Source organism: Leopardus geoffroyi, chromosome A2 (genome assembly GCF_018350155.1).
Source record: "Leopardus geoffroyi isolate Oge1 chromosome A2, O.geoffroyi_Oge1_pat1.0, whole genome shotgun sequence".
Taxonomy (NCBI): Eukaryota; Metazoa; Chordata; class Mammalia; order Carnivora; family Felidae; genus Leopardus; species Leopardus geoffroyi.
In genome coordinates this window covers 131,047,547-131,062,849 of record NC_059331.1, presented here as the reverse complement: position 1 = coordinate 131,062,849, position 15,303 = coordinate 131,047,547, and the positions used below count along the sequence as shown (strand labels likewise).

At 39.5% G+C, this 15,303-nt stretch overlaps 1 protein-coding gene across 8 annotated transcripts in view; it reads left to right on the top strand.

Annotated features, from left to right (window-relative positions):
- The window catches only part of DOCK4 (dedicator of cytokinesis 4), a 438,192-nt gene that overhangs the window by 291,385 nt on the left and 131,504 nt on the right, over positions 1 to 15,303 (top strand). For all 8 annotated transcript variants that reach the window (XM_045495353.1, XM_045495356.1, XM_045495351.1 and 5 more), the window contains exons 17-23: positions 24 to 180; positions 4,305 to 4,402; positions 4,511 to 4,594; positions 4,771 to 4,871; positions 7,124 to 7,205; positions 8,529 to 8,699; positions 13,336 to 13,528. In XM_045495353.1, the coding sequence (XP_045351309.1) occupies positions 24 to 180; positions 4,305 to 4,402; positions 4,511 to 4,594; positions 4,771 to 4,871; positions 7,124 to 7,205; positions 8,529 to 8,699; positions 13,336 to 13,528 (886 nt within the window). The remainder of the gene's footprint in view (positions 1 to 23; positions 181 to 4,304; positions 4,403 to 4,510; positions 4,595 to 4,770; positions 4,872 to 7,123; positions 7,206 to 8,528; positions 8,700 to 13,335; positions 13,529 to 15,303) is intronic.

The following is a 15,303-nucleotide window of genomic DNA, read 5'->3' as shown; positions in this document are numbered from 1 at the left end:
TTTGTTCTTAATATTTTTAACAGTGTGAAGAAAACACAAATCTTCAGGATACTACCCGCTACCTCAAACTTCCCTTTTCCAAGGGCATCCTCCTTGGAAATAATCATCAAGCCATGAAGGCCACAAAGGAGTCTTTTTGGATAACATCTTTTCTCTGTTCCACAAAACTCACACAGAATGGTAACGTATAACACTGTTTTATTTGAAAGCCCTTGTACTTAAGTACTCATGTGAATTTTGGTAGGCATATTTAATAAACACCAATGTTATATTTAAGAACTTGGCACTAGAAAAATTGTCAGTCCTTCTGTTGGTGATTTCCAGTAAAATGGAAACAGTTGTGACCCAATGGTCTGTTAAATGCATATAATTTAAGAACCTCAAAATTATCCCAGCATCGAAACCCAAGTGTACAACCCTTCAAAACCCAGCTGCTTTTAAAAAAGAAGAAAGAAGCAGAGACAAAGACTACCACTACCTTAATCTCGCTTGTTTTATAGTTCCATAAACAAGGCTAATTGCAGGCTTTGGAATAAAGGCTGTTTTTTGTTTAATTAGATGGATATTGCTTTTCTATTCTAAAATACTTTTTATGTCAGTGATTGTTTAGCAAGTTATGATTAATAAAACAAGCTCTTCTCCTTGGAAAATTGTCGTGAAAACATCATCTGCAATGAAGGAAGGAAATGAAACATTTCTGAGTTCTGCATGTTTGCTGTGTAAGGCTTCTGGCTGGCATCCTGAATGCCGTATTAATAAGTCAGATTCATTATGATGAGGAGAATTACTTCATAATCAGGTATTGAATCTCATAAAATGTTCCTGTGCCTAAACATTTGTAAGTTCTCCTAGTTCTTTCTTCTGTATCATAGAACAGCATGTGTAGTAGCAAGTGTATTTCTTCTCTTAGAGCATGGCCTCAGAAAAGCAGCAAAATGTAGCACTATGATGTTGGCTTCTTTTAAGAGACTTCTCAACTTCTCTTGCAGTGCTGCTATATTTATTTAGGACTTTGGCAAATGATTCTTTCACATTTGTATTAGTTTTTGTTCCTCCTCTTCCAAAAATATTTTTGGAGAAATGTTTTTAAAAAAACAACTGCGTATTTTCAGTAAATTTGGTTGAATAGAGTTAAGAAATGTCAAGACGTTATCCATATTCAGGGATTGGTTATTTTAATTAAATAAAAACTTCACAGACATAACTCTGTAATGTTCATAAAGCTTTCACCAAAACTCAGTTGATTTTTAGGGTGCCAGTCTAGAGATTATGAAGATAAGAAAATCAACCTGCTTTGACTCACTTAGATAGAGATTTTATTTATCCTATGTGGATTAGTTGTGTGTGTGTTTTACAGCCCGGGTTCACGTTTAACTGATTGCCTCTGGTGGAGTAATTTCAGGTTGTATTAGTTATCTTTTGTTCTTGTAACAATTACTGTAAATTTGTTGGCTTACAACAACAAAAATGTATCATTGAGCAATTCTGAAGGTCACAAACGTGAAATCCTTTTCATTGGACTAAAATCATGGTGTCAGCAGAACCACACTTCTGGAAGCTCTAGGGGAGAATCCTTTTGCTCACTTTTTTTTAGCTTCTAGGGGCCACCTGTATTCCTTGACTCGTGGCCTCTCCTCCATCTTCACAACAAGCAGCATAGCATCTTTATATCTTTCTGACTCTGACCATCTTCCCTCTGTTAAGGATCCTTGTGATTACATTGGGCCCACTAGATATTCCAGGATAACCCCCTATTTTACGACCTTTAACTTAATCACATCTGTGAAATCTCTCTTGTTGTATAAGATGAACATATTCATAGGTACCAGCTATTATAACATTGACATCTCTGGGGCCATTATTCGGCCAACCACATAGATAATCCTAACAATAGCTTATCTGCTGTCAAAATATTTGGCCCTGCAGACTTAATTTGTTGTTGTTCTCCAGTTTAGGATGTTAGACAGAATTGTGGACATAAGACAGAACCAAATCCTAAAAATTACAAGTTGCTACTTTGTAAAAGCAGACAACATTTTCAGGTAGATATGGATAAATAAAGCCATTCACCAAATCATTATATTAAACATTTCATTATATGGAAGATAATGCTTGGCTCATTTTTGGACACTAATAAGTACTTAATTGTTGGTTTGACTTTGATTACCCTTGTGAATGTAACAGAGCTCAGAATGAACCGGGAAATAAATACTGTATTTCAAATAGATGGGAAGGAGGAAGGAAATTAGTTGATCTTTCTGAAATTTACATGCTAGGCACATATTTCTGTGTGGAAGTCATCCAGTTCCAAATTGGAATTAAATTGCTTTGTATTCATTTTACTCAAATTGGAAAACATACAAATCCATTTCCAGTACAATTGGGTATTTAGCAAGTGATACGGTCTCTAGCAACAGTCTCCTATAGCAGCTTTGCATTCCAGGATCCCTGAGGTGTGCCTTTCTGCACATGCTCTGTAGTCCAGTGTTGTTCGCGGGCAGCGTACCAAGGCTGGGAGCGCCCTGTCGCAAGTCTGTGACTGCCAGATCAAGCAGACATTTTAAGATTCTTGAGAGTAGGGGTCAGGGAAGAAATTATTGTACTTCTTTGTTATCTTCCTTGGGCTGTTAAACACGACTTTAAAAAAAAGCCTAAAAATAAAAAACAGTGCTTAAATTTAGCCTAACAGCTGTATGGTTGCTGACTTCCCCAAATCTCCTTCTCCCTCAAATAGTGGGTAGATCATTCACTCTCTTCCTGAGAGTGTGATTTAAAAAAAAAAAAAAAAATAGGGATTATGTCATCCACCTGTTTTCTAGCTCTTGGTAGACTAGGCATACACCATACTCTTAAGTGCTTTTTGAATAGAACATTTAAAATACACATTTTCAGTAGTAGGTCATAGTTCCTGATTTGCAACTAACAATTCTTCAGATAGCTAAAATAGAGACCCTAAGAGATAACAATTTTGACTTAATTCTGAGCAGTTTGTACACACGATTAATTACATCCAGATGAACCTACTGCTTTATTCCCCCTTTTCTTCCATTATGAGCAGACTAGAGAGTCATCAGATTTCTTGTAGGACAGGTGAATAGCCCCATCCCGATCTGATTGTCTGGAACTGTCATCTGTTCTCCACCTCTGCTGATGGCAGTGCTGTTCCTGATATCTCACAGCTGCCTCTGGGGATGCCTCTTTCTGGCCTGCAGAGCCACCTTCTTCCTGGAAAATCCCTCTTAGCTGCTTCCTTGGCTGTCCTAGTCTTGCAGCCCCACTGAGCCCTGGGAAGCCAGCCCTGCCAGGTTCCTCTGCTTTTTGAGCTTCCTGCATACACAAGCCTTGTTAGTTCTTACTGCTCTCATTGGACTCCAGACACGACTGTCTCCTTGCTCCCTCTGGGGACTAGTGAAGCCGGATACCATGTTCAGGAACCTTTCTAATTTCTGCCCGGGAAAGCTGGGGGAAGAATTTTTACCCTCACCAGGTAAAGAGGTTCTCAGAGGACCCTGCTAGACTCGGGCCAATATGTTGTCAGTTTAGGAAGGGGCGGAAATTGAAGAGCTGGGTCCTTCCAGATAGAAGATGACCATGGAATCCAGGAACTGGCCCTCTCAGGTCCATGGGCTCGTTAGATGATCCGACAGTTGACTAGACCTTTCATCATTGTTCAAGGGACCTTCTAGTCCTGCCAGATCTGGGTCACATTTGTCAAAGAAGACCTTTATTGCCAGGTAGAATTGGTTGCTAGGGAGAGTGCTGTGGGGGGCACAAATATGAGGAAAGCAGATTCCTGACCCTCAAGAAATTCCCATTTTAATGGGAAGAGGCAGGAAATGATTCAACAAATATTTATCTACTGCCTGCTGTGTACCTGCTCTATACTGGGTGCTGGGATACCATAGGACCAAACTCAACATTTTTTTTCTTAGAGTTTACAATCTAGTAGGGGTAAAGACAAATAAACAATTGTAATAGTGAGGTCAGTGCAACTCTGAGGTGAGGGACAGTTAGCTCAGTCTAGAAGTTTCAGGAAAGACTTCTTAGATGAAGCAACAGCTGATCTGGGAACTGAAGGTAGAGTAGGAGTTTGTAAGTCAAGAGCCATTGAGAAGGGATAAATAATTAGAATATGCTGTAGTGAATGCCATCTTAGCTAGTCAGGGTCTAGGGGGGAACCTGAAGCTTGGGTGACCAAGAGGGGTAGGCAACGTGTTTAAGAATCTAGCTCTGCCGGTGGAAAATGTTCATTTGAGGGACTGTTCTCTACCAAAGCAGCTAACCTTCATTTTCTGTTTGGAAAGGTGATATGCTTGATCTCTTGAAATGGAGAACTCACCCTGACAAGATCACAGGCTGTCTCTCTAAATTGAAAGAAATCGATGGCTCAGAGATAGTAAAGGTATATGTTATTGTGTTGTCCCTCTCTTGGAAATTCATGAAATAGGGACTGTTTGGAGGGGAAGGACAGATGATTTTTTATTTATCAATTTACTTCTTTATCTAACAGTTTCTGCAAGATACACTGGATACCTTATTTGGAATTTTAGATGAAAATTCCCAAAAATACGGGTCTAAAGTGTTTGATTCTTTGGTGAGTTTAAATTCACTTTAATCATAGCTTAACAATTTTGTATCTCATTCTTGACTTTCATAAGGCTGTTTTTGAAATACTCATTCAATAGTGCACGAGTCACTTAAAAAGAACCAAAAAATGTACATATGTCTTGATTTGCATTCAGTTTTACAAAGCTCAATTTTCTTTTTTAGGTTCACATAATAAATTTGCTGCAAGATAGCAAATTTCATCATTTTAAACCTGTAATGGACACTTATATTGAGAGTCACTTTGCTGGGGCACTTGCATACAGGTAGGGCCTTTATCTTGTAATTGGTTTAGAAGCAGTTTCTTCTGAGCTTTGCTAGGCAGAACCATTAGGATAAGAAAATTTAAGAAGAAGTGTAAGAAGAAATAAAGCACAACAACTGAAGTGTCTCTTGAGTCAATATCTTCCTTTCTCACACATCTTTTTTTAATGGCTGCAACTTATTTTGATTAAAAGAAAAAAAAACTTTCTGAATTCTCTTCCTAAAACCTAAAATATAAAGTTTTTTTCTTCATGTCTCTATTTCACTTGATACTCTTTGGCCCAAAATATGTGGTTATTTCAGCTCAAGCCCATTTAATCACCACATGCCTTGCTGATTCTGGAAGTCTTTAAGAAAGAGATGTGAAGGGAAAACAGCATTTGCTATCATATCTTTTTAAACTCATTCATTCACTCATTCGTCTGTTAATATTTACTGAGTGCCTACTGCATGCCTAATGCATGCTGATTAATGTGAAGACCTGGTTCCTGGCCACAAGCAGTTCAGCCATGGACTCTACCCTCTGATATCAGCTGCCGTTTTAACTGCTCTTCCTTTCCTATCAGCTCAAATTATGCAAGCAAGGCTAAAGTGAATGAGTAATGACAAGCCATAGCTCGTACCTGCCTCCATGCAGCCTAGCTGATAATTGCCAGAAGGCAACAGCTTCTTTCTGTGCTATGTATAACATCTTCCCGGCCTTTGGCCCTGCTTATGCACAGCCCTGGAATGTTCCCCAAAGTTCTTTCTCCCCATTCTAATACTGTCATTGCTATTCTGCCCACGTTTTTACCTTACTGTACCTTAAGCACCTATGGCTGTGCACATGCACAATCATGTATTCCCAGCTGTGTGTTAAAAAATACTGAATCATGTTTTTGCCCTTTTTCCCCCATCATGTGATAGATAAAAGATAATAAGTAATCAAATAAGCATTCGATCCTGTTACCTTGGGTACTCCCTAAAAGGTGTGTGAAGATTTATGCCTCCAGCTTTTAAATGAAGGGAGTTTTTATTGAAGACTTGACCCTCTGTCAACAGGATTTTTAAAGACGGTGAATAAAATATCAGGGATAATTGGAAACATCGGCCTGGCTCTGCCACTTGGCCTAACATGTGGGGCCCTAATATGAGGGGTTACCACTTGCAACTGAAATTAGCATTGGAAGCTAGAGAGGAAGGGTGTAATTTCTAACACTGGATGTTGGCCAGGAGAGCAGGATAGTCATTCCTAAGAAGACAGATATTGCCTATGCAGTCTTCTTGGGCTGTGGATGGTCAGAAACTCACTGATATGTTATCTTCAAAAGAACATTCCTGGTAGCACTTGCCTGGTGGCCCATCCATGTATTCTTCCCTGAGTGAGAGAAAAGAGGAGCATTTTTAAAAGCTTGCTCTGTTTTCCAGAAACCAAGAACTGAGCAGAGTTAAAGGTAGCAAACCTGCAATCTTGAAAATTGGCTTTTTTTTTTAATTCAATTTTTGTTCCTTAAGAAAAAGAAAAGAAAACTTGGCCTCTTTTGAAATTCTCTTACAAAGGCATACTGGGATGGGAAGTTTTGTTCTTCCCAGAAGTCAGAGAATTGGCTTTGTAAACCCATGGGAATGTGATTCGGAGTAGGGAGATGTTCCCTTATCCTTTGCCCCCCCCCCTTTTTTTAAATGTTTATTTGAGAGAGAGAGCGCGCATGTGTGAGTGAGTGGGGGAGGGGCAGCACAGAGCTGTCAGCACAGAGCCCAATGCAGGGTTCGAATCCACGAACCATTAGATCATGACCTGAGCTGAAGTTGGACATTAAACCAACTGAGCCACCCAGGTGCCCCTTGCCACACTCCCTTTTGCCTCCAACTGAATACTTTATCCAGCTGTTCACATGGTCACAGGTCATGGGGGAAGAAATCCCAGTCAACACTTGTTCAAGGTTGACCATGACAGCCTACTTCAAGGCACTTTCTTGGCCAGAGACCTTTTCTCTGATACTTGTGTTTACCCGTTGGGAAGCTTTGCCGGAAACAGCAGGGCCAATGGGATATGTCCGTATTGAGGGAATCTCAATGGGAGGAAGTGTTTCTCTCTTGAGTTTCAAAAAGGGGTAGTGATGTTGATGTACAGATGCCTATTAAGCATTGCAACAGAAAAATATGAGAAGTGAAGGGAAAAGAATCCTCCTTATGATAAAAATGTTTGATTTCTTGGCTTTTAACTGAGAGCTAGACCAATTCTTCCTTCTGTGTATTTCTCCCTGTATTTTAGAGATCTCATCAAAGTTCTCAAGTGGTATGTGGACAGGATAACAGAAGCAGAACGGCAAGAGCACATCCAGGAGGTGTTGAAGGTAATGACGTGGTGTCGATAACAGATAATGTAGTCTACCAGGGCTGTTGCACCATGATGCCTCAACTAATTGGTTTCTTCTACACAGACAGTAATTGATGATGAAGTATTACCAGCATTTCAGTTCTTCTACACAGACAGTAATTGGTGATGATATATTACCAGCATTCCAATTCAAGGATCTTAATCGGTTTATGCTCCTCCAGAGCTGATGAAATTTGAAAGAAACTTTGCCAGGCTTGCCCACTGGATCCTGCCTGGGATTGAATTCTGAGCTCCAGGATACTTGGAGTGAAGTCTAGGAGTGGCAGGAGCGAAGTTTTATGAAAGAAGACCACAGATAAGCAATTAAGCTTGAAGTTCCTGCACCCTGGCAGAGGCCATTTGTGAACCCTTTGTCTTAAATTTTGAGAGAGAATACGGTAGCTTAGCAGGGATCACAGTGAGGAAACCTGAGGTTTTACTGGGTCTCATGGTTTAATGCTGCCCACATCTCTGGGCGTTTGTGCTCAGTTGTAAACGGAGATGCTAATACTTTACTTGCAAACATGTTCATAAAGACTACAGATCTTTTTTTTTTTCATAATTTTTGTTAATGTTTATTTGTGAGAAAGAGAGACACAGCGCAAGCAGGAGAGGGGCAGAGAGAGAAGGAGACACAGAATCCTAAGCAGGTTCCAGGCTCTGAGCTCTTAACACAGAGCCCAATGTGGGGCTTGAACCCACGAACCATGAGATCGTGACCTCAGCTGAAGTTGGGCGCTCAACCAACTGAGCCACCAAGGCGCCCCAAGAATACGCATTCTTAAAGGGATTGTTCAATAGCTGCTCTGAGAATCCTCCGATTTCCTATTTGCTGAGTACCACTCTATTTGATGCAGCAGAAAAAAAAGTAGACAGGTATACGTTTTTAAAAGCAAGTATTTTACTAATTATAAATTAATCACCTTGGTGTGATTGAAGGTAAAACACTAAGTGGCAAGAGTACCTGCCAGCAAAGCACAATAAATTTTCCGAAATAGACCAGCATCTCTCTGTTAACTAAATTAAAAAAACTATCTGAGGATCAAAAGCATTTAAGGTTCATACCTCTTGAGAATGACATAGAATTTTTAAATTATCTATACATTTTCTCTCATTAGCGTCAGCAAAAAAAAAGGCTCTTCTTCTACAAGTAAATACTGTTCAAAAATCTCAGGGGGCCTTAAGTGTTTTTAAATCAATAATTCAAAAATCTAATGATGTCCCCTGGTTTTTATGCCATGTCATTGTTAAATACTCTTGGTTTCCTTTGAAACTAACTTTTACAAAATTTCATTTGAAGGCACAAGAATATATTTTTAAGTACATAGTTCAATCACGAAGGCTGTTTTCCCTTGCCACCGGTGGACAAAATGAAGAGGAATTTCGCTGCTGCATTCAGGAGCTTCTTATGTCAGTCCGTTTCTTTCTTTCTCAAGAGAGCAAAGGGTCAGGAGCATTATCTCAATCACAGGTAATTTTTTTCCATCTCTGCTGAATAAAACAGAAATGAGTCCAGTTTATTTGTTTTTACATAGCAGTGTAAGTGAATCCATAGCTCCAGTTCCTATTTGTAGCGTCAGCAATTTTGCAGACTTTTAAAGAGTCCCCTAGCTCCCGCGAACCCGCAGAGCAGAAGTTAGGCTGGCTTTCCTCCGCCTACTCTCTCTTCATGGGGCGGCTGTTGGTCTACAGCAGGCTGGGTTCAGTTCTGAGTAGACACGATGTCACCATCAGCCTTGGGGAAGGAAGTTCACTGGAGCCGATCTGGTTCTGTTGTTTACGCCAAGCCTTGCACTGCATTTTAATCTGGCAACTTGAGACTCATTATATCGCACTTGGCTGAACTGCATGTTGCTTTGTTTTATTTAACTTGACCCTAATCGTCCTGGGACTGATCTTATATGACCAATGCTGAGGGGCGGTTGCCAAATGCTATTACCTGGAGTAGCTCTACGTGTTTTGTTTCAGAACAGGATTTATCCACTTTCCAAATAGCGTGGCCTTGAATGTGTTCTCAGCGATCATTCTCAATATCTTACTCTACATTTTCTTAGTCCTTCTTGTACATTTTTAGTTTCTAGTGACTTGAGTAAAAACTTGTCAGATGGAGAAGCAGCCTCTTTGCTGCCATCCCCTGGAGACTAAAAATTTATAATCACTGAGTATTGGGACATAAAGTGGAAGATAGAAGACAAAACTAGATCCATTTGAGTATTCTTATAAGTTGGTGCTATTTGACATTTGGAAAGCTTTACATATAATGGCAAAACACCAGAAATGTACCAACCCCCCAGTACTAGTACTGTGCTTTTTCTGACTTTTGGGGGACTATTCTTGTTAATCTCTTCTTTGCACAAATGGACTGATCTTACATCTGGGCAAGGGTACAATTCAGCCCCTTTTAATGACATTTTGACCTCTGGTGCCAATGGTACAATCACTGTGCTTGAGGAACTTGCCACATCCCTCAAAGTCCAGTTGCCCACTCGCCAAACCCTCTTTTCAGCAGTTGGTATTTGAAAGGATAATCCAACAAGCCAATCATGTATTCGTTTAGATGAAAGTTCTTAAAAGCTCACTACTTTTATAAAAGCTGTTGTATTTGAGACTCTCTGCCTTAAACCTTTACCGGTTTCAGGGACAAAACTTAGCTGATTCACATCTGAAAAAAATATTCTCTTACTTTTAAGATTAGTCTTAAGTCACAGTTTCTCAGTGCAATGCCTTCCTAGGGACTCAAGAGGTTTATTCCTTCTCTAAAGTTAGAGAAATCTTTTTCCTTAGTTATGTTTCCGCTGCATCCTGGTAGTCACCCCAAGACGTGGGCCACTGTAGAGCAGCACGGTGAAGAGTGGGTTTCCTTTTATGTTTAACATACTGATTTGCACTGCTCTTGATTCTCTAATCCCCAGTCAAGACAGTGAAACAACTTTAGTACCTCCAAAGAACCATGTTTGATTTTTCTCTTTTTTTTTTGCCCTTAGTTTTTTATTGACACGATATATAAAATGTATGTAAAGTTTCTGAATATCTTAATAAACTACTGAAGTCATTCTATTATTTTGTGTACAATCCTATACTTGTAAATTTTGATGTGATAATTTCACTTTGATGCTAATGGAATTCATATAAAATGACGAAGTGGTTAGTTTTTTTTGTTTTTGTTTTTGTTTTTTTAAGCAAAGTGGACTTTTGTCCTCTGTGTTTTGGGAGAAAGAGGAGTACTGTACACTTTTTCCCACTGTAGGTTTCCTTTTGACCCCACACCTTCTTAGCTCTCCCTTCTATGAAGGAAGGTGTCATTAATCTGACCCAGTGTGTGACATTTACATTGCTGCATAACAAATAACCATGGGCTTCATGGCTTTAAGTAACATCCAATTATTAGCTCACAGTCCTATAGATCAGAAGTTTGGTTGGAATTTTTGCTTAGGGTCTCCTACAGCCAGTATCAAGGCATTGGCCTTGGTGGCTTCTTTGGAGGCTCTGGGGAGGAATTCCCTTTCCAAATCTTCCAGGCCTTTGGCAGGAATCAGTTTCCTTGTGTTTCTAAGACTGAGATTCCCATTTGCTTTCTGGCTATCAGCAAGGGGTTGGGGATGGAACGGGTTCTCTCAGCTTCTAGAGACCATACACATTCCTTGGTATTCTTCAAATACCATTCTCAAAGCCAGCAACGAAAAGTCATATCCTTCTCATGCTTCCAATCTCTCTGAGTTCTCCTACCATGAGCTAGAGAAAACTTATGCTTTAAATGCTCATGTGTAGGGATGCCTGGGTGGCTCAGTTGGTTAATCATCCGACTTTGGCTTGGGTCATGATCTCGTTCGTGGGTTTGAGTTCCACATCGGGCGCTGTGCTGACAGCTCAGAACCTGGAGCCTACTTAGCATTCTGTGTCTCCCTCTCTCTCTGCTCCTCCCCTGCTCACGTGCTTTCGTTCACTCTCTCTCTCCCTCTCTTTCTCTCAAAAAAAATAAACATTAAAAAAAAATTTAGGTGCTCATGTGATTAGGTCAGGCCCATATGGATAATCTCCATATTTTAAGATCAACTCATTAGTAACCTTCATTATAGCTGTACAATTCCTTTTGCCATGTAACAACATAGTCATGGGAACAACACCAGGAGACAAAGGTCTTAGGAGTCATCTTCAAATTCTGCCTATCCTGTCCAGAGCCAAGGATATCCAATGGTCTGAATTTTACTCTTAGGCTGTCTTAAAGACAAAACTCAGTTTCTATTTTGCAGTTTTGCCTGTGGGCTACAACTCAGGGCCATTTCTGTCTTCTGAAGGCAGAACAGCCATCCCAGAAAACCTTTCTGCTAGATCAGTTTACAATGCCCCACAGGCCTGGCCATCCTGGTTCCACCAGGATGATCATTTAGTTATCCTGGCCTAAGCCCAGCTCACTAATGGCTCTGTCTTTGGGAGCCCTGCCCCAACAGGCTTGCCCACTCACTCAGCTCTTGGAGCTGTGGCTCTTGGTTTCTCCTTCCACAGACAGATGCCTCCACGAGAACCCCATGAGAAGAAGAATGTCAGAAGGAGTTGAGACCCAAGACTCTGCCCTAAATTCCTAATAATTATCTTTCTCTATTTGTCTTGGCTCTCAGGAAGGTCAAAAGAAAATTATGCTTTTCTTTTTATTTGCACTAAAAAATCCTTAGCTTACATATCTTGGTACAACTGTCTTTATGCCCTTATCACAGGTTCTTGTTCCTTTATCCTTTTTTAATACATGTATCTTCACTGTGCACACATTCAAATACTTTTTTGAAGTAAAGAGCTAGATATGAAGAATTAATGGGTAAATGAAAAGATTCCTGAGGAAAATCGATGTAGTTGACTTTTCATTTATGAGAAAGCTGGGCTCATGTTATTGTATCTTATTTTTTTAACTTCATCTGTATGACTCAGCTCTCTGCAGAGTGAAATGAAGGTTATATAAATACAGTCTTTAACAGAGAATACCAAGTTATTAATTTTAAATGTATTCAAATAAACCTATCATGTTTAAGAGTCGAGGAGAACATAGCTGTTGATTGTAGCACCTGAAGCATTTTGATGGTTCTGGCATCAGAAACGGGTCTTGGCTGTTCTAGATATTTTTGCTGCTGCTGTATAGATAAATTCCAGAACACACGAATTTGAATTTGAGTCTGTGTTTGAATCATCAGCCCATGTAGACTCGACCTACTTTCTTTTGGTGTCAGATCTCATTGGTAAGCCAGCTAGCTCTTGAGTATCAGCATATTAGAAACATGTGCCTCCTTCCCCTACTTGGTAGACTTAAGGCTGGTCGACTCTTCCTTCCATTGCCCTCCTTTTGTGGAATTTAAAAGACTCGGCTTGTTTTGATGTACACTCCTAGTCCAATTTGTGCCCCTTAGGATTTGATATTAGCATCTTTTTTTCCTTAAAAAATGATTATCCAGTTTCTTTACTTATATAAAGAATATTGTTCTTAGTACGCAGTTCTGGGGTTACAGTAAATCTGAAAGCAACCTAAAGGTTTGTTATAATGATCTTTTCATTTTACAGGTGATAAACTAAAACCCAAGGGGCTAAAATGACTTGACCAAGGTCATAGAGTTGATTAGAGACAAAGCCAGTAGTACATATAATCTGGATCTTCTGATTCCCTGTCTTGTTTTTTTTCTTTAACCGTAACTTCATTGCTTTGGGGAGTCCATGTGTTTGGTTTCTTCAAGGTAAATGAGATTTATATGAGCACTTCAGAAAGCTTCTCAAAAGAGAAATGAAATAGAAGTTACTGCATTCCAGGTCTTGGTGGAGCGTTCTTTCCATTTGATCATCCTGCATTTTGCTGATTCTGTGGGATTTTTTGCCAATCATTTTGCTAATGTCAGTGATTTTCCACAGTTTCTCACTTTTATTATATGGCACCCTTGCACATTTTAAAACATTGTTCTATTTTGCCACACTTTTTTTTTTTTTTTTTAATTTCAGCCTTTTAGCTTAGGTACCAGCTTTCAAAATTTTTAGCATTCAAAATTATTTGTCATAGTCTTAAACTCAGTGACATTTTACAGAAAATTTCTCAGGGTGTATCTTGGAGTTGATATAAATTTCTTCCTTTTAAGGCTGTGTTTCTGAGCTCCTTCCCAGCTGTGTACTCAGAGCTGTTGAAGCTCTTTGATGTCAGGGAAGTGGCCAACTTGGTGCAGGACACCCTGGGCAGCCTGCCTACCATCGTGCACGTGGACGACTCCCTGCAGGCTGTGAAACTGCAGTGCATCGGCAAAACCGTGGAAAGCCAGCTTTATACCAATCCAGGTAGGGTGGTGAGTCTCTTGAATGAAACCTTGTCTCTGGAAAGCTGTCACTTACCTCCGGTAGTCACAGGTCAGCAGAAGCAATTAGAAAGAGGAAACACAATTACTGTCTCAAAAGCATTGTGTATTTGGATGGTAGAATAAATGTATTAAGTAGCCAAATAGAACAGTCTGGCTATTAAAGCTTTATTTCTAGAAAGAATGAAAACCCTAATGATTAAATTACTGATTCTAATCACAAACTAGTTGGGACGTCAGGTATGCTTATTTTCTTGCCTAAGAGATTTCATTTTTTTGTTCAACAAAATTTAACATTTTATTTCGGGGATGCTTACAGGGACCTGATAGGATTCTTCTTTGTCTCTTTTGTTCTTAAAATTGTCCCTTCAATTTGTGTTCTGAAACTGAGTGAAAATTTTGATGTATTATCAGTTTTTATTTTATCCTAATAGCACGTGACCAATTACTAAATTGATTTTGTCATATCTGTTATTAAATCCCATTGCCTTTTTTCTTCTAGTTTTTCCTGAAATAAATTACCAAACTCATTTTAAAGTTTAAGAAGTTTCTGTACTATCAGCAAATAAACTTTTCAAAATTGATTCTATTGAGAGTTATCTTTCCACATGAATGCATATGTGGGTATAATATTTTTGAAATAGGGTTTCAAATATAGATGATAAAACTTTTATTACATATTTTATTGTAAAACATTTTAAACATACAAGAATAAAATAGTATCAGATGAGTAAATCATTAATGAATCTCTTTTTTTTATCATGCTACGAGATATAGCTCTAGTTCATTCTTGTTTATACTGTGGGATGATATTCCACTATGAATGAATTTATCATGGTTAATTTATTTTTTTCTCCTATTGGTAGACTATTTGTTTCTGGTTTTTGGTTTTGTGTTTTGTTTTTTCCTCCAGAAATAACACTTAAGTAAATAAAAGAAAATTCAAACCTTCTCATTTCTCCCCAAGAAAACACATCTCATCCTGGAGAAAAGATATTTCTTGCAGTGCTTTTCAAACTCTATTCCTCAGAGCCATAGAGGTTCTTCTGCAGTGATCAGGGTCTCCTCTGGGGTTGGGAACAGGGGGGTGGAGTGGAGGGGTAGAGGTCCAAACCAGGTACCTGGTATGACTAGACTACCAATTATGCTTTTACCAAATGAAGAAAAGTTCATCCCATCTCAGAGGAATTGGTAGTTTCTGCCACATTTCTCCCTCACTGACCAGATAATTCTTTGTTCGAATAGAATCTGATACCAAAAGGGCAATACAGATAATGAAAATTGCTCTCAAATGGAAGGACATTATTTGAGAGGACTGTGTTCATTACATGCCTCTCCGGGATGTGTTCTGTCTGTGGACTCAGTGCCGTGTTGATTACTGATGCTTAGTTGGCGGTATAGAAACCAGGACTAAAAAAATACAAAGAGAAGTTGTTTCGATCCAGGAGGAGAGATATGGGTCTTTGTGGGAGGTGGTGAGATTATTTCTTGGGGTGGGAGGTGGAAGGACCCAGGAGACCCAGGAAATGTAGACCTTGGAGGGTCTGTGCTGGTGACCTTGGAGAGAGGCTCAGAGCCAGTGTTGGGAGGTTGGTGACTGTCACTGTGATGCAGAGGGGGAAGAGGAGAAGACGAAACCTGCCTCTTTTGTTATGTGGGGCACTCCCCATGGAAGATGATTATGGAGAAACAACCTTCGAGAAGCAAAAGCAACTCCCGATCAGTGGAATACTTAGAAGCACATGGATGCTAGTAAGA